The sequence below is a fragment of the Pollachius pollachius genome, assembly GCF_949987615.1.
Source record: "Pollachius pollachius genome assembly, chromosome: 2".
Lineage (NCBI taxonomy): Eukaryota > Metazoa > Chordata > Actinopteri > Gadiformes > Gadidae > Pollachius > Pollachius pollachius.
The window spans coordinates 48483789-48507292 of record NC_136935.1 but is presented as its reverse complement, the minus strand read 5'-3'; the positions used below and the strand labels follow the sequence as shown (position 1 = coordinate 48507292).

Sequence of the window (23504 nt, the reverse complement as noted above, 5' to 3'; positions counted from 1 at the left end):
AAACTGTATTATTGTCTATAAGTCTATAATTGTCTATATTAGAATTTGCAATAAGTAATATATATTGTTTAATTACACATTATAGTTGCGATTACTTCAAAATGAAAATAACCCTCCCTCCGCCGTCATGGGGATCGCCAGTGTTGCCAGATTGGGCGGGAATTCTGGCCCAATCTGGCAACACTGGCGGAGGCGTCACTAAACGATCCTAAGCAGTTTTATTTCAGAGTGCAGCAAAAAGCTCCGCTGCGCTGGAACTTCATAAATGCTTGAGAAAATGTAACTTGTGTGGACGCTGCCGCATTACTTGGTCAATACAAGAGCTACTTAAAAGTTATTTGATTCAGAAGAAACCTATTTGTTGATCGTTTTGCGGGTAGCTAGCTAAATAGTAACTCACCTTTGCTTTGATTATGAAGATATTCCTGTTTTTTACTTTACGACAACGTTGTTAACCCACCCACTCTTGAAAAAAAGTTAGCTAACCGTACTTTTGCAGGCTTTCATTTTTTGTGCGGTGTAGGGCCGTGTTCACATCAAGCGTTTTTCTAAATCTGCCAGCGCTTGTTCTACATTATATTCCTATGGAGCAGAGTGTTTCTGGAAAAAGTCGCAGCCGTTTTTTTAAACGCCTCTCCCAGCGTTTTTTCCTGCCATACGGAGCGTTGAAAAAAGTTCAACTTTCAGGAAGAAAGTGGCCGACGTCAGGCGTCTTTTTGGCAACTGACCAATCACAAGCGGAACATTGACGCTTCGTCACGAAGGAAACTCAACTGTCAAAAAAAGAAACAATGGCGAACAAATCACTCGGGAAAGTGCCGGTGGAGCGATTAATAGTTTTAATTACAGAACATGTTGAGATCTACGACGTGTCTAATGGTCTCTAGCCTGGATACGTAGTAGGCGAGTAACATCGGGTCTAGAATGGGTTCGTTACTAGGCGATAGAAAAAACGCCCTCGGCTCTTTTAGGACAAAAAACGCTGCCAGCTTTTATTTTTTTGAAAAACCGGCCGCCTCAACTTTTGCCTATTACAAAAAACGCTAGATGTGAGCACGGCCAAGGTGACGGATTCTCTATAAGATAAATGTAAATATCTCCAAACTCCCAAGTCTGGTCGAGACGTTGCCAGCTTCAAAGCAATGAACACAACAGCGGGTGCTGTGCATGGTCACAAGTTCCGAGTAGGTTTATCTTTTCTTAATATCTAATTTGAACATTTTGTGACACATGGTCTAAACAGTTGATTGATTGTAGTATTGGAAATCTGCAAGGCTGCAATTCCCCTTGCTGGCCGCTGTTCGTCGCCTTTTTTTTTTGGCGTTTGTTGCCCTCCAGGTAGCCAAGTCCCTCAATCTTAATTGGCTTTACACCATGACCAACATTCTGAAACATCCATTAAGATCCACATTTGCCTCAAACAATGTTAGGCTTACTTGCAGCCCACGTAAATTGTTGTGAAATAATGTTCTTGTTGTTCTTTTAATTGTTTGTTACTCTGACCATTCTGTTTGATATTGTGGAAAGAATGATTCAGAGCATGATGCATTTTAAATTGCAACACTTTTGGGCTTAAAACCAATAGCTTCAGTCATTGAGGGCAAAAATAGGCCCAATGATAGGCCCAGATATTTTTATTTAGTTTAACAAATCAAGAGTAGGCCTGAATTGACTAATTGGCTTTGCATCCTTTCCTTCTGCCCTTGTAGACCAAGACATGCAGCCCGCCAGCTTTCAAAGTACAATGCTGGTGGATTTGTATCAATTCACGTAATTATCCCTCCCTGCTATTTTGTAGTTCACCAAAACACCACAACAACTTAAGTCTCACATACTTATGCCACCATACGCCACTAACAGTGCAAGCAGGCCAATGGCAACAAAGCGCGCAGTCCTTCCTCCCTCACTTTAAAAAAAACACCAGCCGCCACTGATACACACCCAAGTATGTGCAATAAAGGGAGTGACACATAGTTACATTTGGCTTACCTGCACAGCCAGCTTTTCCATTCTGGACTGTACGAGTCACATGATGAGGAAGTGCAACGTAGCGATACAGGATGGGCCGCACCTGTAGAGTGAACAACGAATGGATTGAAGTGGTCGCTTTGACAGCCTTGTCCGTGCAGGTATAAAGACATAAAGGTAGGTCGTTGTTTTAATATAAATGGCGTGCTTGTCTAGATTTATGTCAGCGATATGAGCGTTATAATGAGTGATGCTGTGTAATAAATTAGCCAAATGCAATGGCGACCTTCGTTCACTTTGTGTATGATCGTTGTAATGAGCGATGTTGTGGGCAGATATGAAAGCATCCCCCTCCTCGGCTTTAACCCTTGTCGAATCAATAGTCTCATCAATAGGCAAAAAAAACAAACACAACTTTAAAAACTAAGCTAATGATTTGGGGCTCACTGTTCCTTTTAATTTCAAGCGCATGTCAACAGTTCATGTAATGTGTCAGCTAAAAACACACCTGTTGAAGAAAACATGACTATTTATGTATTCTTATTTATAAAATAAATAAATGAGTTTGGCTCAAATGTAATTTACCAAGAAGGCTACACATACAATATGTATTCTTATTTTTTATATAAAATTAATAAATAAAGAGTTTGGCTCACAATATAATTTACTACGTACAGTGTTCTTATTTCTTAGATAAAATAAGTAAAGAGTTTTGCCCACAGTATGACTCAATACGCCCACATCGTGTTATCTTTCAGTTAGGTTTCGTTTTCCCGACCTCACGTCACCCGTTCCCTGGTTTCGTTTCTCCGCAGACTGAGCAGTGCGCATGGCCGACGACGTCCCTCAATACCGGACCCACCTCGCCGTCAAGCTGGAGCCCCAGAAACACACAGCCCTCAGTGTAAGTTACCCTTTGTTTTTATTTATTTTATGGACTTAAACCCCATCACCCATACGTTTACCAGATAACTGAAGGACTGGAGAATTAAAGTCCCTCTAGTAATCCAAAAAACGGTTTAGGATTGTTTAAGTGTCAAGTGTGCGTGCAAATGTGATGACAAATGTTTTACGGGTCATTCTACTATCCGGTTACTGACAAGCTGGCCTCGGGCATGTTGTTGTGTAGGCCTACGCCACGGCACGGGCGTATTCACACCTGCCTTGTTTGGTTCGAACCAAACCAAAAAGGTCGCTGGTGCAGACCGTTTGGGCTGGTGTGAATACAAACCATCGAACTCTGGTGCGGACCAAACAGGACCGAGACCCAGCCGGAAAGGTGGTCTCTGTTCGTCTCGAAACGAACCCTGGTACGGTTCGCTTGAGGTGTGAAAGCGATCGTACCACTGTCCGATCTACTTAAAAATCATACGCCTCTTTGGACGTGGCACAGGCACCCGCCCGGCGCGCCTTATGGGAATTATTGTTTGATCAGCGGTATCTCCAAGATTAGCAGCACATTGTCGGACCGTCGGGGGAAAATGAGTCATAGCTCAACATGGAGCAAAGAGGAGACGGAACGTCTATTGGATATTTGGGTTCGATATCCAATAGACATTCCGTCTCCTCTTTGCTCCATGTTTAACCACGACTCATTTTCACCCGACGGTTTGACAAAAGCACGTAAAAATGATGCTGGAAAAAACACGTAAAAATGACGATGCATATAACACATTCAGCACCAGGATGAGGGAGAAGGAGTTGGACCGTTCAACCAAAAAATAAACGCGGTGTTTTGGTCCGGACCAAAGAAAGCGAACTAAAGGAATTTCCTGGTGTGAATACGTTTTTCTATTGCAACAGACCAAGGGGTCGACAGTAACGAAGTACATTTATTTGAGTACTGTTATTATATAGTATCTGTACTTTTATTTGGAAACGTATGACTTTTACTCCACTGCATTCAGTAGTTTGTTTCAGAGTCATTATGTTCTGTAAATGCATTGTGGCAACGATACATTTGAATTCTGAGGTATTTTGAAGAACTCCAGTCAAGAAGGAGAAATTAACAACTTAGCTTGTATTGGAGATATATTTGGCGAGGTGGATCTATACTTTGACTCAAGTAAAGTAGTTGTGTTCTTTGTCCACCACTGCAGACCACCATGGCAGAAATAGAGTCAACCAGCCATGATCAATATCTAAAAGATATGGAGGACGAGCTCACCTGCAGCATTTGCCTCTCTCTCTTCCAATATCCGGTGACGATTTCATGCGGACACAACTTCTGTCAAGACTGTCTTACCTCCAGCTGGAAGGAGAGCTACGACTGCCCTCAATGTCGGGCCCACTTCCCCACCAGGCCAGAGCTCAAGAAGAACACGGTGCTCAGTACTGTGGTGGAAACGTTCAGAACCCGCTCCGGTATGACCGACTTCGGGTTTGAGAAGAAGGAAGAGGAAGCCGACAAAAAGCCCATCGTGATGTGCGATACGTGTATGGCCTCCGAGGCGGCCAAGACCTGTCTCACCTGTATGGCGTCCTTCTGCCTCGAGCACGTTCGTCCCCACCTCGACAACCCGAACTACCGCGCGCACCAGCTCAGAGAGCCGCTCGTGGACATGAGCGAGCGCATCTGCCCCGACCATCACAAGCCGATGGAGTTCTTCTGTGTCCAACACAGCCGCTGCATCTGCAGCTTCTGCCTGCAGCAGGTCCACAAGGGATGCCCCTTCTCGACTCCCGATGAACAGAAGGCTCAGAAAGGGGTGCGTGTGTTTGTGTGTCCATCTTTTGTTATTGTATAAGTGTGTTACTATTTTAAACTTTTTACTTATTGTTATTCTGCAGTCTGACTTTGAATCCAAATTTGTGTTGCTGGATTCTAAGATTGAAAGTTATTCACAAGTTTCCTGGGGTGGTTACTGGGGAAATGTTTGTGGGCCACACTTCCGGCCGCCCAATGCGCCTGACGTCTCAGCTGTGTTTTTAACTTCGTCTTCCCATACAGTAACTGCATAGGGCAAAGGTATAATTATATTGCTGTTTTATAACTCGGTGAGGTTGTGTTCCTACATTGTAATGAATGAATGAATGACAGACGGCGTTGATTTACATCGATCTCATAGCAACCGGTAGTGAAGCCCACAATTCGCGCAAAACATCACATACAAACTTGTGGACAGAGCTTATCTTTTCAGTGTGTAACTAATACTTCTTCTTTTCTGTAGTCTGATTTGAAATCCAAATTGTTGTTGCTGGATTCAAAGATTGAAAATACCGAGGCTGCCATTTCCCAGATAATAGTGGCAAAGAACAAGTTAAAGGTACAGTAAATACATTATATATAACATTACTTTGCTGTTTGCGTACATGCATTGGGGTCCCCACGGTCAAAGACCACCATAATCGTATGATGAACTATAAATCAATGATAACCTTAAAAAGGGGAATACACAATTTCATGTTATTTGCAAACTGCACTTGCTACTCCGGTCTGTCTTCATAAACCCAGTTCAGCCAAATCCTTGCCTATCATGCTATTTCCTTTTAACTAATTTGCTCCCTTGCTCCTCTCAGGGCAGGACGTTATGAAGAAATTAGGGGTGTAACGACACACGTAGTTGTACCGAACCGTCACAGGCACTTCTGGGCAGTTACAGAGGTCGACCGCGGTGCGTAAATGTGGCGTACATAGCGTTAATATGGCGAATGTAAAGGCTTATTTTGCGATGCGGAATTTAAAACTTGAAGTCGGAGTTCCCCCCGGACTGTTCAGCCAGAGTATACTACTCCGTAATCCGACTCTGTAACTACGGAGACCCCTCGAGTATTCGCAGTTCTCCATCGGGATGTAAATAAACTTCAAATCTTATTTAGTGTTTTATTGGTCCTTAATGTGCAAAGGAAACAATGTACAAAGGAAATAAGGTGCAAAGTCAAACCGGAGAAGTGATTCCGGAAATGATTTTCTTGGAGGACCAATCACAGCCCATGCCGTCTCCGTTGCGTCGACGGAAAGTTAAAAAATATTGGATGCGCACGTAAGCTACGGAGAGGGTCTCCGACAGGCTCTCCGGCTACAGAGAGGACTCTCCGTGTCTACGTACTGCATGTACACACACGTACGCATTTGAAAAGGCACCATCCAGGTGTTACTATCACCGTTGCTGTGAGAAAAAAAAACGAGCTGTGCAAACCCAGCTCAAGACACTATTTCAACAACCCGTCTGGGTATTCAGAACGGGCAAATGCCATAACCGAGTCAATTGTTTTTTTCATTACTGCTGATCTACGGCGATTCTCCGTTGTTGACAAGCAAGAAGTTTTTTAAAATGTTCCCCTTAACTATGAACTGTACCCTCCTGTACCGTTCCGTGACTTCAAAACCGAGGTACGTACCGAACTGTGACTTTTGTGTACCGTTACACCCCTAGAAGAAATGTATTATGATAATCATGGGAAATTTGACACAAAATCGATAAATGTCACGATCCCCTTCTGAATTAGAAAATAAAAATGTCAGTCTAACCGCGGTTCATTACACTGAAAAATATTGACCTTTTCAGAATGGTATCAGACTAAAACTGTTATAAAACTAATTTTGATTATTTTAAGGGCAAAGCATCTCATCATATGCTAGATAAAACAGGGTGTCGCGATAAATCCATATCTTGATTTCATGATAATGCAATACCATTCTACGACGATGAATGATGACATAGAATTATTACCCAGCCCTGTATAACGTTGTCATGTATGTTATGGGCTACCGCTAGGAATCTGTGACCAGCAGGAAGAAGATGCTGGAGGCAGAGTACCAGCAGATCCGAGAGATGCTGGACAAAGAGGAGCGTGAAGCCATGAAAGCAGTGGACCTCCACCATCAGAGTGGGGAGACCAAGTACAATAAGGCCACAAAGAAGTTCTCCCAGAATATCCAGGAGATGGACAGTGCCAAACGCGCCATCAGCGATCTTCTGAGTCAGTCAGACACCCTAGCCTTTCTGCAGGTGAGACGACAAGACTTCAGCTCCCCTTGATTTCGGTTAGACACAGCACGCAAATAGCCATCTTTATTTGCTGGTATTTGGCAATATGCTCCTAGTGTCGGATTTAAATTAGCCAATGGTAAACGTTTACCCTCAGTAACTTGTCATATCGTAATACTTAATTATTCGCCTCAGGCTCCATGAATACTGTTCACTTCACGTGTAGCATATACCAAAAAATTATATCTACGTTGTTTTTGGAAAGGATTCTTCAGTGGACCTGCCTTCTGTTGTCAATGCTGAGTGCAAGACTCCTCGGGTGAATCTGGACAACACGGACGTGATTGGCGCCCAGACGTTCATCGTTGTCTTCAAGGATTATCTGTGTGAGCTGTTGAAACAACCTGTTGAGAAGAGACTAGCGATACTGAAACCAGGTGGGCCTTTAAACTGTCTCTTCTGCACATCAACGGTGGTTGTTAATGCTGGACTTTGCACCATTACAACCAAAGGTTGACTGTGTTTTTATTGTTACTGAAGCTGTTCTCAGGTTATCATACCTGCACTATGTATTAGTAATGCGCGATATAAACGATATACAATATAAACGATAAAGAAATGGCCTACGATAGAGATTGTAATTCTATCGCTCTATCGTGATAATGCTTGTTGATGACGCAAAATACAATGTTTAATTTTTGGTTTGGTGCAATTCCTCTTCACATTGCAATTTTCGCAACAGTGCCAGAATTCGTCAACAAACCTGCATGTGTGCAAAGAACGTTAACCCATTTGTACCGGCTGCTGTGCGGCGCAACATTGTATCTAGTAGATACAATGTTGCTCCGCGCAGCCGGTACAAATGGGTTAATGGTAAACACGCATTGATGCGCAATCCGGTCTGAATGGGTTAAATCATTGGGCAAAAAGGTCTGGGGCGTTGTAAAGCGTTAAAGAAAAAGGGGGGGGGGGGAGCACCGGTGAAAGTCAACAATCATGGATATCCAGGGTGATATACATTGATCTGCGGACTGGTCCAACTCCTTCTCCCTCATCCTGACTCGGAATGTGTTAAATGCATCGGCATTTTTAAGTTATGTTTTCCAGCATACTTTTTACTTGCTTTTGTCGGACCGTCGGGTGGTGGCTCAACATGGAGCGTTCAGTCTCCTCTTTGCTCCATGTTGAGCAACGTCTCCGAGACCACCTCTCCGGCTGGGTCAACCTCCTTTTGATGGTTAAAAATATCACGTAATCGACAAAAATCTTAACAATCAATGATCGATCAATTAATCATGCCAATCCCTAATTGTCAGTACAGTGTCTGTTCCTTATCTAGAAAGACACCCATTTTTCCTGTTCTCTGCATCTTGGGTGGCATTTAAGAACCAAGGACTTAAACTAAGTGTAGTGCCTTTTAGAATGGTTTGCACTAAAGGAAAGAAACCCAATACTCATTTTATTTATCTGCAACATTATGTTGTATGATTACAGTGTTTCACAATAATTGTTCTCGAAATGACATACTATATTTCTCTTTTTTTTAAATACATTTAGCAGTTTGGCTTTCCTTAGGGTCTATGTAACCTGTTCTGAAACGGTTATTTTATGATTTTATATCGTGATATATATCGTTATCGCAAGAGGCTGCAATGTATATCGCAATATGGATTTTAGGCCATATCGCCCATCTCTACTATGTATATATATTCGATCCATGGAGAACAATGTGGATTCAGGCCTTGTAGCAGAGGGTGTTATATTACTGGTGGAAAGGAAGTGACATCAATTTTAAATGGTCAAGCGTTTTGAAGCAGTGGATGGGTTTTATCATTATAATTACAACTAATAAAATAACAAAAAAATAAGGACAAAATTCCTGTGACAAATAGTGATGGTTAACCTCTGTGCATTAGTGTAGGGTAAAATAATTTTCAACCAATGTAATTAGTACCACTATATACTGAAACTGAGCTGAAAAAGTAAGTGTAGTCTATGTCGATAGTGGTACTTATTAATTTTCCCTCAGGTTTAACCTCTTCAACCCGAAAAGCCAATCCTCTCTATCCAATCTATCAAATACGTCGTTTGGCATTTAAAAAAGGTGGAATTGCTGTGTCACATGTCTTCTTTCTCATGTGTTTAAATTCCTTTTGACGTCTAAACCCAGGGACTAAACCCGGTACAGGGTCCTTTTGGGATCATGAGGTTAAAGACCCATCCAAAATACATTTAAATTGTCAAAATAGCTCTTTGCAACCAAAAGCAATTGAGCTCGTTTGAAATACTAATATTCTGGGAGATTCCAAATCTTCGGCCGAGCCCTAAGCCAATATCCTTTCTTGTTTTCAGAGTTCAATAATGGCATATTTGCTACTGGTAAGTTATATGCGAAGACAAGGATGATGAATTGCATAAATCAATCAGCAAACATTTTCATATCTTGTTTTCAAATTGAATTAATGATTCAATGATTAATAAAATGCCGCTACAGCAGTTTAGTTCTTGATTAACTTGATGAAAACTTGTTCAAAGTGACTGGCTTAACTTTCAATCATCTGATTTAAAACCTGCAAGGAACTAATACTCGCCGATCAAATTCATGCCACATTGGCACAATCCAGTATAAAACTGAAATCAATCCCAAATCCCTGCTCTGAAAGCCTAAAGATATAGAATAACATGACCGGCCTTTTCATTTCAGCAGAGCCACCCCAGGTACCCGACCCTCCCCAAAGCCATGTTAGGTCTTCCAGCCGCGGGAGGTCCCGTGGTCCAGGTCCGTTGATGCAGGGGCCCTTCCAGGGTGCAGGGCCCTTCCATGGTTCAGGGCCCTTCCAGGGTCCCGGGCCCTTCCAGGGTCCCAGGCACTTCCAGGGTCCCGGGTACTTCCAGAGTCCCGGGCACTTCCAGGGTCAACCAGGTGTCTACTGTGGTCCAGCAGCCTTCGCGGTTCCAAGGTTCCAAGGACCCAGGGGCAGACATCAGCGTAAGATGGCTCACTTGTTTGTGTTTACATTCCTTATGACGTATTTGAAATTGGGGGTGGAGGGACTAAACCCGGTACAGGGTCCTTTTGGGATCATGAGGTTAAAGACCCAACACATTTTAATAGTCAAAACAGCTCTTTGCAACGAAAAGCAATTGAGCTCGTTTGAAATACTAATATTTTGGGAGATTCCAAATCTTCGGCAGAGCCCTAAGCCAATATCCTTTCTTAATTTTCAGAGTTCAATAATGGCATATTTGCAACTGGTGAGTTATATGCGAAGACGATTTCCGATTGAAGTAACGATTGATTCAATGATTATAAAAATGCCTTTACAGCAGTTTACTTTTTGATTATTTTGATGAAAAATTATTTTAATGAAAACATCTCAAATCCTTGGTTTAAGTGTTACAATAACATTCCTCCAGAGAGTAACATATTTTATAACATTGCTTCATGTAGGGAAACCCGCGCAGGGTCAAAAAGAAAAGGGTGAGACGAAGATGAAGGCATCCCGCTCCGTGGAGAACCTTCTGAATGTAAATAAGAGAGATCAATCCAGAGGCCGGACACCTGAACGGAAATCAACTGAGGATCCAGGTAATCTTTAATCTAGTACCTTTCACAATTTTGCATCGTTGAGTGCATACCACTGAAGACATAAACATGGCCTCATGAAATGTTCCTTGTTTTCTTCTTGTTTAATTTCTGTGTTTCAGAAACTGTGAACGTCCCACCGAGCATTACCTCCCCCGTAGACAGACACGAGCTTCTCAAATGTAGGTGAAGAGTGCTCACAGTTGATACACTGTATGACCCTAAACACAAGTAAAGGAATCTCAGGGTCTCTATTATTACCTGAACTCAAAGAAAAACCTTTCCCCTGAACAGACGCCACGGTGCTCACCTTGGATCCAAAGACGGCCCACAGACGTGTGAAGCTGAGCGACGACCTGACCGAGGCCTCAGTGATGGACGAGCCAGCGAACTACCCAGACGGCCCGGCGCGGTTCTCAGTCTGCTCCCAGGTGCTGACCTGCAAGGGTTTCTCCAGAGGACGCCACTACTGGGAAGTGAAGATGAGCAGCAACAACTTTGTGGGCATAGGGCTGGCTTACAAGAGCATGGATCGAAAAGGCCCCACCAGTCGCTTGGGCCGTAACGACCAGTCCTGGTGCGTGGAGTGGTTCACCCTGAAGCTGTCTGCCTGGCACGCCAACAGCGAGACGGTGCTGGAGAGTCTCAGTGCCAACCGCGTTGGCGTGCTGGTGGATTGTGATGAGGGAACGGCCACGTTTTACAGCATTGGTGAGAAGGCGAATCCCTTCCACACTTTTGTGTTTCCTTTCACCCAAGCCGTGTACCCGGCCTTCTGGATCTTCTCCAACACCTCTTCCATCGCCTTGTGCAAGCTGTCTGGCTGAGGGGTGGCTATGCATCCATTGGCTTCGTGAAATGATCTAGGTATGATCTAGACTAATACATTTACTCTTTTCTTGATAAACGGGGACAACACTTAATTGCTTGAACAAACCTGATTATTTCACCACTCAAACAATTGCACTTTCTACTCGCCAATCCCTAAATGTGTTATGATTAATGAAGTTCAAATGTGTCTTGAGAAGTAAAACACGGGTGTCTTAAGTCTGATACGTGAGACTGAATTGTATGTCATACACGGGCCGTTTTACATTCTTTCACTTCAAATGTGTTTCGACCAATCATGTTCCTCCTGGGAGCAGAGAAGTCGTAACTGGAACCAACCTGACAGGCTGAAGCACAGAAAACGTGACATGGCTCCCCATCGATTGGAAGTGACCAGGGTCCAAAACTAACACTCGCCACTCGCCAATTACGAGTAGATTTTGTCTCTGGCTGGTAAATTTTTAAGACCACTCGCCACTCTGGCGAGTTATTATTTTTTTTACCGGCGAAAATTTAATTTTTCGTTACTGGAGGAGAACGACGCTGGTATCTGCTAGTTTCCTGACAGAGTAATGTGTCTTTTCAGCAGAGACGATCTTTTGGCACGTAAGCGCGTGATGCCACCATTCAGCGTACCCATTGGTGTTGTTTGGCGCGCCCAGTAGAACTGCTAGTTTCCTGACAGAGTAACGTGTCTTTCCAGCAGAGTTCTCCAAGTACGTCTCGCTGCGGCCTGCGGGAAGGCGGGGCGTGACATCACGCCCCGCCCACATCACGGGCGAGTGCATTCTGGGATTGTTTGCGCCCGAATATATTAATAATATTTTAACGGTAAATTACGTAAATATATATATATATATATATATATATATATATATATATATATATATATATATATATATATATATATATATATATATATATATAAAAGGGGTGGCATAAATCAAGCGATCTGATTGGTTCCTAACTGTTGTATATTGAGCGTATAGTTGTCTGAACTGAGTGAAGTGAGTTGTCGTTCTGAGTTATCAATATTATGGCTTCGTTCGCTCGTTATCAAATGGAAACCATCCATCGTAACGTTACAACTTACTCCCTGTGATAAAATAATGTATAGACTGTGTGCTAGACCGATCTAACGGGGTCATCCCTATGTTCCCCGCTTTGTATGTGACCGGTGTTTTTCGTAGGTGGAATCCGGAAGAATGAATATTAGGGTTACGGTTATGGTTTTACATGAATTAAAAAAAAAGAACTTTCACTTAAGTCATGTCTTTGAATACTTTGTCCACCACTGGTCAGATATTCATGTTTATATAGGGCTGTTGCAGTCTGGTTGAGCTAAAATCAGAAACAGTGATTCATATTTTAACATACATTGCTACTAGTATTAGTGCATATACTATTAAAATATTGATTGAGAATCGCATATTAGACCCAAATGACATGTTAAATAATACTGATAGCAATTCACAACACTTAAAAGCAATTTTTATTTGGTTGGCTGGTAAAATATCTGCCTGGCTGGTAAAAAATTTCACTTACCAGCCAGCCTGGCTGGTAAGTGAAAAAGTTAGTTTTGGACCCTGGAAGTGACAGAAAAGAAATGTCGAGACGTCTGTCGTCTGTCGATTATGCTGTCATGGCTTCAGTCTTTCAAAAAAGAAAATGCATGAATTACTGCTAGGTGAAAACTTTGACGTGAACCCAGACTCACCTCTGGCTCTAGAAGAGTTTTAAAACGTGACCTGTAGGCATTAGTGACGGTGCCAAGGTGGTGGGCATCGATGGCAGGACTCTTATACTGCGCTACCCCCATAGTGTTGCTGCAATATCATTATCCTGTTACCTGTATGAAGACAAGTGAATATCCTGACCGGCCATCAACGTCCTTAGACAAAGTGTAAAGGGTTAAATTCCAACCTGTGTAGGAAACGGGCCACAGTAGAAATACATTTGTTAAAGTTATATTCTGAACCCTCCATCTTGCCACGTTCTATTGAGTTTTTCTCCGACTCTGGACGGACATCTCCATTACAGACGTTAAGCAATAACATGGCCATACATCTGTATCAGAGATTACATTCATTTTAATCCAAATGTTAAGGTAATATGTATTGGGTCTAGGGTTTTTAATTTCAGTGGACCGCTGTAAATAATGTTCAATGGTACGAATGACGATCAGAAGTCGTGGGGACCTTCACTCTCTTTCGAATGGTTCAACTTGGTTGTTACTATATGAAGCAATAAGTAATGAGAGGCAAGGTGATTTATGAATGGCTAGGGGGCGTTATGCAACGTCAAATGTTATATTCAATTTGATTTTAATGTACATGTATTTGGATCAATTTATACCTTGTTGGGATTTGTACCATGTATTATTTAACTTATAAATGTCCTTGTCTGTGAAATACTCAATACTGACATGTTCTTGTTTTAACTGTGTCTGCAACTTTTCTGCGTACGTATACTTTGCTGTACTCTTAATCTCTTAGGTCTGAAGACAACTCTTCATTCCAGGGGTGCGACCATCCCTTAAACTCACTGTTCATATGCTTCATGTACTGTATCTGAATAAACGTTGAATCTCTAAGGGTGCTACTGCCTTGTGACACATTGATTCCCGAGCTCGCTGGTTTGCTTAGACACAATCCAAAACCAGATAAATCAGACGACCGATAGAGTAGGCGCGCAAAACACACTACTTATGAGATTATCTGTAGATTAGAGTCTAATGTTCTTTGACACTGCAAGCAGTCAAACAAAGAACTCAAAGCCCATCCAATGCCTTTGCCAGTGGACGCCCTTTTCAAGCAAATCAGGGGTGTAGTCAATAATCCTAGACAAAACTAAGTCTCTGTTTTTCAAATGTTTTTAGTTTGAGCTCTCATAGCAAACACACAGACCCAACCCGGTTTAATTATAGATGTTGTTAATATGTGATCCCAACTTAGCCCCGTAGATGCGAAGTGGTGAAATGCGCTTATGAGGAATGAAATATCAAAACCAAACATTTCACACATGTTCAGTGGGTGCCTTATATGTGTATGGCACGATTCTGCCACCTTCTGAAACTGACATGTGATTGATAGAATACAGTTTGCCATAACTCGTCCATTTGTTTACACAATCAGTACCAATTTAAGAAACTTAAAATATACAAGGCCTTAGATCATGTGTATGAAACCTTTTGTGTCATGTAAAGCTTTGATTCTGAATAAGATCTTTCTAAGTTTGTCCAAAAATGACACTGTACAGTGCCGTGTTCTTCTTCATATTTCGGTATGGTAACTATGAAGCAAATGGAGGGAATTGTATTTAATACACGTGGAGAAAAATACCGCCGAGCAAACTTCCCGCCCCGAGGGTTCCCCCGGGGCTCTCAACGGGGCTGCCATATGTCTCTGACCTCATCTGACTCCTGCTCCCTGTTTGTATCAAGTAGGCGTGGCCTATGTGAAGTAGCCGTGGCCTATGTGACGTATTGGCTTCGGCTTCCTCACCTGTCTAAAGGGGCTGCCATCTGTGGCTGGAGTAGTTATTGCAGCTTATATGTTCGATCCTGCTTCCTTGTGGCTATGTGGGAGTAGCTTATGTGCTTAAAATACGTAACAACAGCAAAAACTATACTAATGGCATGCGAAATAAGGCATGTACACCAAGTTTCAGAATTTTAAATCCATCGGGGCAGACGTGCGGATCGTTTAACTGACCGCGAATTATAGCGCCACCTATGGGAACTTCGTCACCAAACTGTTTTGGAGACCTGCTTACGGGGGATACAAATGTCGTTGAGAAATTCAATGCTATAGGGGAGAGTGGGGTAATTTGTGCCAAGGTGCAAGTAGTGCCACCCCTGTTTTCTAGATCAGCGTTTCTCAACTGGTGGGTCGCGACCCAAAAGTGGGTCGTGGACTCATTTTGAATGGGTCGCGGAGTGTAGGAGAAAAAATAAAATAGCTAAAAATAGTACCAGTGATTAGGCCATCTGATTAGAGATGAGATTTTAGGTTATTTTTAGTGAGCTGGATAATTTGGATCAGCTCACCAACAAGAGCCGGCTCTTTCGGCTCCCAAACGGCTCTTCAAATGACCACTTATACCTTTTATAATTCAGCCAAATGTAGCCCGTTTTGACTTATGATTCCTATGTGTCGGCCTATATATCACTTTAATTACTAAGTTCAGCACTACCTATCTCTGCGAAAGTGGCTTCTCAACTTTGGTCCAGCTCAAGTCCAAGCAGAGGAACAGGTTGGACGCTGAACATGATCTGAGAGTAGCTCTGTCAACCATCACCCCAGACTTTGAAACAAAGCACAGGAGACAGGAAAAAAGCACATCCCCAACTATCTGAAAAGCTTCACTGAACACTTGTTGAGTAAAAACAATCCGTTTACTAAGCCAACTTGAAGATTATATTTGTGTGATCAGTTATGATGTTCATCTTTTTCATATTCACCTAAATCAGCAGCACGCAGTATTGATTGATCAGTTTCTCATTGCTAGAGAGCTCTGTATGCAGGGATGAAAAAGGTTTTGTTTTTTAAGTAAAAAAACATGATTACAATTGTGTATGTGTGATTGTTTTAGAGAAATAAATTTGCTAGGTTTTAATAAAAATGGGTCGCGACATAATGACCATGAAAAATGTGGGTCCCAAGGCCAGATCAGTTGAGAACCACTGTTCTAGATAACCATAGAAGAAGTTGGTCATCTGACCACATATTTTTGAAGGGGCATCCATTTCACTCATCCTGCAAAGAAGGGAGACACATGGCTTGAGAGGTAAGCACATTGAAGTTCAAATAACAATTCTTTGCCCTCAAAAGTAATTTTTTTATGATTAAGGTTTTTTGATTGCTGTGTTCGAACAATTATAGACAACTTTGAAAACAGTTCACACATGTTATAGTGCTTTAGTAAGCTACAGCTTGAGTCCATAGTTAGCATGATGCATGCTCAAAACAGCTGGGGGATGCATTTTTTTTCAAAATGGTGGGTCTGGGGTAATTTGTGCCAAAGGGCCTGGGTTAAGTTGTGCCAGTGGCACAACTTAACGCCAACTTATGATTTTTTTTACTATATATTACTTTATTGTATTTTATTGTTATTGTACATTGTATTCTTACATTTGATCATTAAAACTATGTGATATTCTCAGATCATCATGCCACGCAAATACAAACGGAAGACAGACAGGGTTTCAACTCCTCTTGGGGAGTTGGAGAGAGCAGTGAAAGAGGTGCAAGAGGGGAAGGCCACACGTCAGGTTGGAAAGGAGATGAAGATCTGCAGGATGATCATAAAAAGATATATGGATAAGAAAAAAGTAGGAGAAGTAACAAAGCCAGGCTATGAAAGAACAGCAGCTGCCAAACATGTCTTCTATGAAACCATGGAGAAAGAGCTTGCTGACCATATTAAGACACTAGTGTGGAGTGCAATTAATGAGGAGACAAGAGACGGAGATGCGTCGAGTCGGCTTTACTCTCCACTTCAATATATAACTTCACATCAAACGCGAGTGAGGTCAAACGGGGACACCAGATTAAAACCGCAACTCTGTTGCATAACCCTTTCCCTTAAAGGTACAGTCGCTTGGTGAATGTCTCTTAATCATACTTGTGGGTCACCACACTCCCCCCCATAATTTACCCAAAATAACAGAGCCAGACCTAACGGGTACCCCAAAGAGAACACAGGACACCCACTAGTGCAAAACAGAACAAACCAGCTCATAACAGTCCCTAGAAAAGTCAACGTATAGAGGGCCGGACCAGGCGGCCAGAACGGCTGCGCTTAACAGAAGAAGAGCAAAGGGCAGGGGCAGGTGTCGAGGCTGCCGCAGGGGGGCGCCCTCGCCAACTGGAGCGGTTCGCCAATATCCACATGAGCAGGCTTGAGACGGTCTATAGCCAACCCACTCAGGCCTGCCCCCCATATCCACAACAAAGTTCTTAGACTCTCCCTCCAGGATGCGGAAGGGCCCATCGTAGGGGGGCCGCAGCGGGGTACGGTGGCCATTGTGGCGGATGAAAACATATTTGGATGACGGTAAATCCCTGGGAACGTAGGACCGGGAGAGGCCATGGTGAGACGTCGGAATGGGAACGAAAGCGTCGGCAATGTCCCGGGACACAGCACGACGGGAGGCAACCGACTACGGGGCCTTGGCATCTGGAAGAAACTCCCCCGGGACGCGCAGGGGCTGGCCGTCCGCCAGCTCGGCCGATGAGGCTTGAAGATCTTCCTTGGTGGCAGAGCGAAGGCCCAGCATAACCCATGGGAGGCGGTCAGCCCAGTCGCCGCCCGTAAGGCTGGCCCTGAGCGCGGCCTTCATGTCACGATGAAACCGCTCGCAAAGTCTGTTGCTCTGTTATAGGCTGTGGTACGGTGGACCTTCACCCCCAGGACCCCGGCGACCGCAGTCCAAATCTCCGACGTGAACTGCAGACCCCGGTCCGAGAAAAGGTCGGATGGTGAGCCGAAACGGGCCACCCAAGCCATAATGAACGCCCGGGCCACTTCCGCTGATGTAGTGGAGGACAGGGGAACCACTTCTGGCCACCTGGTGGTCCTGTCCACCATGGTGAGGAGGTAGGTGTAACCACGAGAGGGGGAAAGTGGGCCCACCAGGTCCACATTCACATGGTCAAAACATCTCTCTGGCACTTTGAAGTGTGCCAAGGGGGCCTTAGTATGACAAGTCACCTTTGCACGCTGGCACGCCACACAGACAGCAGCCCAGGCCCTGACGTCCCTCCGCAAGCCCGGCCAGACGAACTTGGCCCCCACCAGCTTGGCAGAGGCCTTCACCCCCGGATGGGAAAGGCCGTGGATAATGTCAAAGACCTTACGCCTCCAGCCAGCAGACACCATGGGACGGGGTTGGCCGGTGGAGACGTCGCAGAGGAGTGTAGCGTTTGCCGCGCCAAACACCACATCTTCCATGAGCAGTGCCGTGGGGGCCGTCCTGTAGGCCTGCACCTCAGAGTCCGCAGCCTGATCCTCAGCCATGGCTGTGTAGTCGAGGCCCAAGTGGACGGACCCAGTAACCACCCGGGAGAGGCAGTTGGCTACAAAATTGTCTTTGCCGGCCACGTGCTGAATGTCAGTGGTGTACTCGGGGATGGCGGAGAGCTGACGCTGCTGTCGACCAGACCATGGCTCCGAAGACTTGGCCATGGCGAACGTCAGTAACTTGTGGTCAACGAAAGCCGTGAACCGACGGCCCTCCAACAGAAAACGGAAATGACGGGTGGCGAGGAAAAGAGCCAGGAGCTCCCTGTCGAAGGCGCTGTATTTCCTCTCGTTGTCAGGGAGCTTCCTGCTGAAAAAGGCTGAAAAAACGGTTGCCAGGCTCCGCCCACCCACTGTTCACAGACAGCCCCCACGGCGTAATCAGAGGCGTCCGTAGTAAGAGCAACGGGGCGGTCGGAGACGGGTGCGCCAGCAGAGCAGCCTTGGCCAGCGCGGTCTTGGCAGCATCGAAGGCAGCAGTCATCTCTGGGGACCAATCCAACTTGTCCGCCGGCCTCCTGCCCCGCAAGGCGTCGTACAAGGGTCGCATGAGTTGGGCCGCATGGGGGAGGAAACGGTTGTGGAAGTTCACCATGCCCAGGAACTCCTGCAGGGACTTCATAGTGCGCGGTCGTGGGAAACTGGCGACGGCGTCCACCTTGGCAGGGAGGGAAATGGCCCCCTGCGGGCCCCCTGGTGGCTGAGGAAAGTGATGGACGACCGGCCAAACTCGCATTTGGCCGGGTTGACGAGACCATGCTCACTGAGCCGACCGAACAGCTGCCGTAGATGCGTCAGATGGCCACGAGAATGTCGTCCAAGTAAAAAAACAGGAACGGCATGTCCCGCAGCACAGAGTCCATGAGGCGCTGAAACGTCTGCGCCGCACCCTTGAGGCTGAAAGGCAACTGCAGAAATTCAAAAAGGCCAAAGGGTTTGATGACTGCCGTCTTGGGGACATCCTGCGGGCGGACGGGCACCTGATGGTAACCGCGCACCAGGTCCACCTTTGAAAAGATGGCGGCGCCGGCCAGGTGGGCGGAGAAGTCCTGAATGTGCGGCACTGGGTACCGGTCGGGGGTGGTGGCGTTGTTCAGGCGACGGAAATCACCACAGGGACGCCAACCGCCATCAGCCTTGGTCACCATGTGCAGGGGGGAGGCCCACGGACTGTTGGAACGGCGCACGATGCCACGGCGCTCCATGGTGGCGAACTCCTCCTTGGCGATCGCGAGCTTGGCAGAGTCGAGGCGCCGGGCTCGTGCATAGACTGGGGGGCCAACCGTGGTGATGTAGTGCTCCACGCCATGCTTAGCCACCGCAGATGAAAACGTGGGCGTGGTGATGTCAGGAAACTCAGCAAGCAGGCGTTGATAATGGTCCCCGGTGGCGAACGTGTTCGACAGACAAAGCGCCCCCACCCCTCCCAGCGTGCTGGGGTACGAAGCAAAAGAGAGAGCGCCGATCAGGCGGCAATTCGTAACATCCACCAACAGTCTGTAAGTGCAGAGGAAATCTGCCCCAAGGAGTGGTGTAGACACGGCGGCCATGACGCAGTCCCAGCCGAAACGCCGCCCGTCGAAACACACTTCCACATACCTCATGCCATAGGTACGAATGGGTGTGCCGTTGGCGGCGTCCATCAGGGGGCCATGCCCGCCAGCCATGGTGCCCACAGGCTTCGCCGGTAGGATGCTGCGCTGAGCCCCAGAATCAACCAGCAGCCGCTGGCTGGACAAGGTGTCAGTGACGAACAACAGCTTACAGTCACGGCCAGTGCTCACAGCCGCTAATGAGCGCTGGCCCAGGCTTTTTCCCTGGGACCCAAAACTGCAAGGCTGGCGACATTGCTTGGCCTTGGCCCGAAACCTGGAATGGTAATAACACCACCTGTCGTCACACTGTCGGCGGGCCGTCACAGCAGGTGCGGTGTCCGGGTCGTACTCTGGGGGTGGAAGCGGGGCAGACGTGTGCTGGGGGGGCAGCAGCGCATGGACAAACTGCTGCCTGTTGGCGAGAAAAACCCTGTCTGCCTCCACAGCCAGCGTCTGGTAGTCCCTTGACGAAAAGAGGGGGGAGCTGGCCAGTGCGGTGCGCACGGGTGCTGGAAGCTGCCGCAGGAAAATGTGGGCGAAAAGGAACGAGGTATCCGTCGAGCCCAGCACAGCCAGCATCCTCTCCATTAACTCGGGCGGTCTGCTGTCGCCCAGGCCGTTCAGGGAAAGCAGGCGGTCTGCCTTCTCCAGCTCCGACAGTTCAAAGAGGTTCAACAGGAACGTTTTGAGTGCGTCATACTTGCCGACAGCTGGAGGAGCCTCCAACCGCACCATAGCCCTGGCCGTCGTTGAGGCATCTAAGGCTGCTACAACGTGGAAATACTTTGTAACGTCCTGCATTATTTCTCTCAGCTGGAACTGGGCCTCGATGTGTTGAAACCACGGCCGTGTGTTGTGCTGCCAAAAGTCTGGTAACTTGACGGGGGCAGCGTGGATAGCACTGACGTTAGCCGCAACGTCAGCGTAGATAGCACCGACGTTAGCCGCGACATCAGCCGCGCCGCCAGCAGCGGCCGGCACCGCAGCAGCAGCATGTTCACCACCGTCGATGTGAGACATAACCCAGCCGTATCCAACTCGCGTCGGGGTCACCAATTGTGGAGTGCAATAAATGAGGAGACAAAAGACGGAGATGCGTCGAGTCGGCTTTACTCTCCACTTCAATATATAACTTCACATCAAACGCGAGTGAGGTCAAACGGGGACACCAGGTTAAAACCGCAACTCTGTTACTTTCCCTTAAAGGTACAGTGCCTTAGTGAATGTCTCTTAATCGTACTTGTGGGTCACCACACTAGCAGCAATGTTTCATGGCATAGGTGCCATGAAATGCCGTGAACAGGCTTTTGAGTTTGTACAAAGAAATAATATTGACATGCCTGCCAGCTGGACCAGAGACAAAAAAGCAGGTTAGATGAAGTATAGGTTATTGGATAGTTATTTGGAGCGGATAGTTTCAACTAAGCCTAAATCTGAATGTAAACTGCAATGTGCTGATAAACTTTTAACCTTCTCTAGGACCTGATTGGTTCAATGCCTTTAAAGCACGATACCATTTGGCATGCCGCATTCTTGAAGCAACCTCTCTTGGAAGAGCTACTGCCTTTAATAAGCACAATGTGGGGGAGTTCTTTGATAACCTCTCTAAAGTGATGGACAGGTAACTTAATCCTCATCTGGCTTTGACATGCTGATATGATTACATGTACACTCCAAAGTCTCTCTCTCTCTCTCTCTCTCTCTCTCTCTCTCTCTCACTCACACTCACTCACACCTCTAGAGGGTCTTATGTCCTCAGCAGCAGTGTTGACATTTACACACACAACCACATCCAAGTATGGTAAAACTGCTTTATACCTCTCTGATCATCAGCACTACCTTTTATCTCATTACAGGTACAGCTTCCCACCACACATGATATATAATATGGATGAAACCGGTGTGACGACAGTGCAAACAACCTAACATGTTGTCATAGAGGAAGGGAAGAAACAGGTGGGTTCAGTAACATCTGCTGAAAGAGGAGAGCTCGTCACTATGGCCTGTGCAGTAAACGCCACCGGAAATGCAGTCCCACCAATGTTCATTCTCCTGCGTGTCCGCTTCAAGGACAGCCTCATGAGGATCACCAGCAGGTTCCATTGGTCATTGTACCAAGTGTGGATGGATGAATGAAGATGCCTTCCTCATCTTCCTGGAGCACTTTATCCGCCACACCAACTGCTCCACCGATCACCCAGTCCTGCTCATTCTGAACAACCACGAGTCTCACACCTCACTTAAGTCAGTGACAACTGCTAAAGAGAATGGGGTCATTATGCTCACCCTGCCACCTCACACCTCACACCGCTTGCAACCATTAGACAAAACGGTCTAAGGACCACTCAAAACCTACTATAACTGAGCGATGGATGGGTGGATGCGATCACATCCTGGGCAAACCGTATCGATTTACGAGGTCTCGGAACTTGTGAAGCAAGCGTCACCAACAGACACAACCTCAGGTTTCAGAGCAACAGGCATATACCCTTTCAACAGGGACATCTTCCCGGAAGAAGACTATGCACCATCAGTGGTGACAGACAGGGCCAATCCAGAAGATGAACCCAGTGCAACTGCTGATCTGCCTGGAGAAGAGCCATCCACTGGTTCAACTGCTCACCTGCCTGGACCATCACATGAGCCAACACATGTCACAGGTATTTAAAAAAAAAGTCTGGTAGGACAATTGGGTGCATGTAGTGGCGCGGCTCAAGCTTACCCTCCATCTGACCACAAAATCTTGTTGTTCCCTGTGTTCAATGACAATAAAGTTCCTTTCCTTTCCTTGAAGCAGGTCCAGACCCAGGAGAGCCACCTGCCACTCCGCTAAATCCCGAGCACTTATCAAGTGATGAATCTGCTAACTTGAGTCATGTGTCTCCAGAAGTCATTCTTCCCTTGCCAAAAGCCACAGAAAGAAAGAACAGAATTGTAAAAAAGAAAGTGAAAACTAGAATCATGACCGACACAGAGTTAGAGAAGGCTCACAAAGAAAAAGATAAAAAGGCTGAACAGGAAAAGAAAAAGAATGAAAGAGAGAAGAAAAGGGCTATGAAAGCTGCAAATCAAAACAAAAACAAGAAGAAAACGATAGTAGCTCAGAAGAAAACTCCACCACCAATGATGAGGCAGGAGATGGCCTGGAGAAGACGCACAGCAAGGAAAAGAAACAGGCTGAAAAGAAGAAAAGGAGTGTAAATAAGAAGGGGGGCCTGAAAGGGTCAAAACCAACCAAACCCAAAAAATAAAGTGCTCTCCAGTAGCTCAGAAGAGAGTGACTTTCCGATTCCACTTTGTGATGCCACTGATTATGAGAGTTCAGATGTCCAGAGTGATGAAGATGATGGTGACAAGGATCTATCTGCTGGTGACTTTGTCATTGTGAAGTTTGCAGGTACAAAATCCAAATCCTATAACTATGTTGGATTGGTGGAGAATGTTGAAGGTGACGTGATCAGTGCAAAGTTTCTGAAGCAAAGTTGTAAGAGGTCTGTTGATGGAAAGCCCATCTTCACATTTAGAGAGAATGATGAAGGAGTCATCCCTAGAGGTGATGTGCTCAAGAAACTA

At 45.7% G+C, this 23504-nt stretch overlaps 1 protein-coding gene across 5 annotated transcripts; it reads left to right on the top strand.

The window, feature by feature from the left end:
* The first annotated feature begins 2021 nt into the window (after positions 1–2021).
* On the top strand, positions 2022–12172 carry LOC307070604 (E3 ubiquitin/ISG15 ligase TRIM25-like). Of its 5 annotated transcripts, none has more exons than XM_079729127.1 (12): positions 2022–2145; positions 2784–2872; positions 4068–4676; positions 5139–5234; positions 6687–6920; positions 7165–7336; positions 9252–9278; positions 9607–9888; positions 10128–10154; positions 10351–10488; positions 10608–10667; positions 10780–12172. In XM_079729127.1, exons 2-12 carry the CDS (start codon positions 2798–2800, stop codon positions 11310–11312), a joined length of 2253 nt encoding a protein of 750 aa, XP_079585253.1. In that variant the 5' UTR covers positions 2022–2145; positions 2784–2797; the 3' UTR covers positions 11313–12172. The 5 variants fall into 5 exon arrangements, with proteins under 5 accessions (XP_079585253.1, XP_079585252.1, XP_079585256.1 ...); XM_079729126.1 differs by having other exon boundaries at positions 9604–9888; XM_079729130.1 differs by lacking the exon at positions 9252–9278.
* The last annotated feature ends 11332 nt before the right edge of the window (positions 12173–23504 follow it).

Bases quoted from the DNA above. Each gene is read 5' to 3' on its own strand.
- LOC307070604 (XM_079729126.1), top strand. From the start codon at position 2,798: ATGGCCGACGACGTCCCTCAATACCGGACCCACCTCGCCGTCAAGCTG. The intron at 2,873-4,067 runs GTAAGTTACCCT...CCACCACTGCAG, and splicing joins AGAAACACACAGCCCTCAGT to ACCACCATGGCAGAAATAGA. The intron at 9,279-9,603 runs GTAAGTTATATG...TTTTCATTTCAG, and splicing joins TAATGGCATATTTGCTACTG to CAGAGCCACCCCAGGTACCC.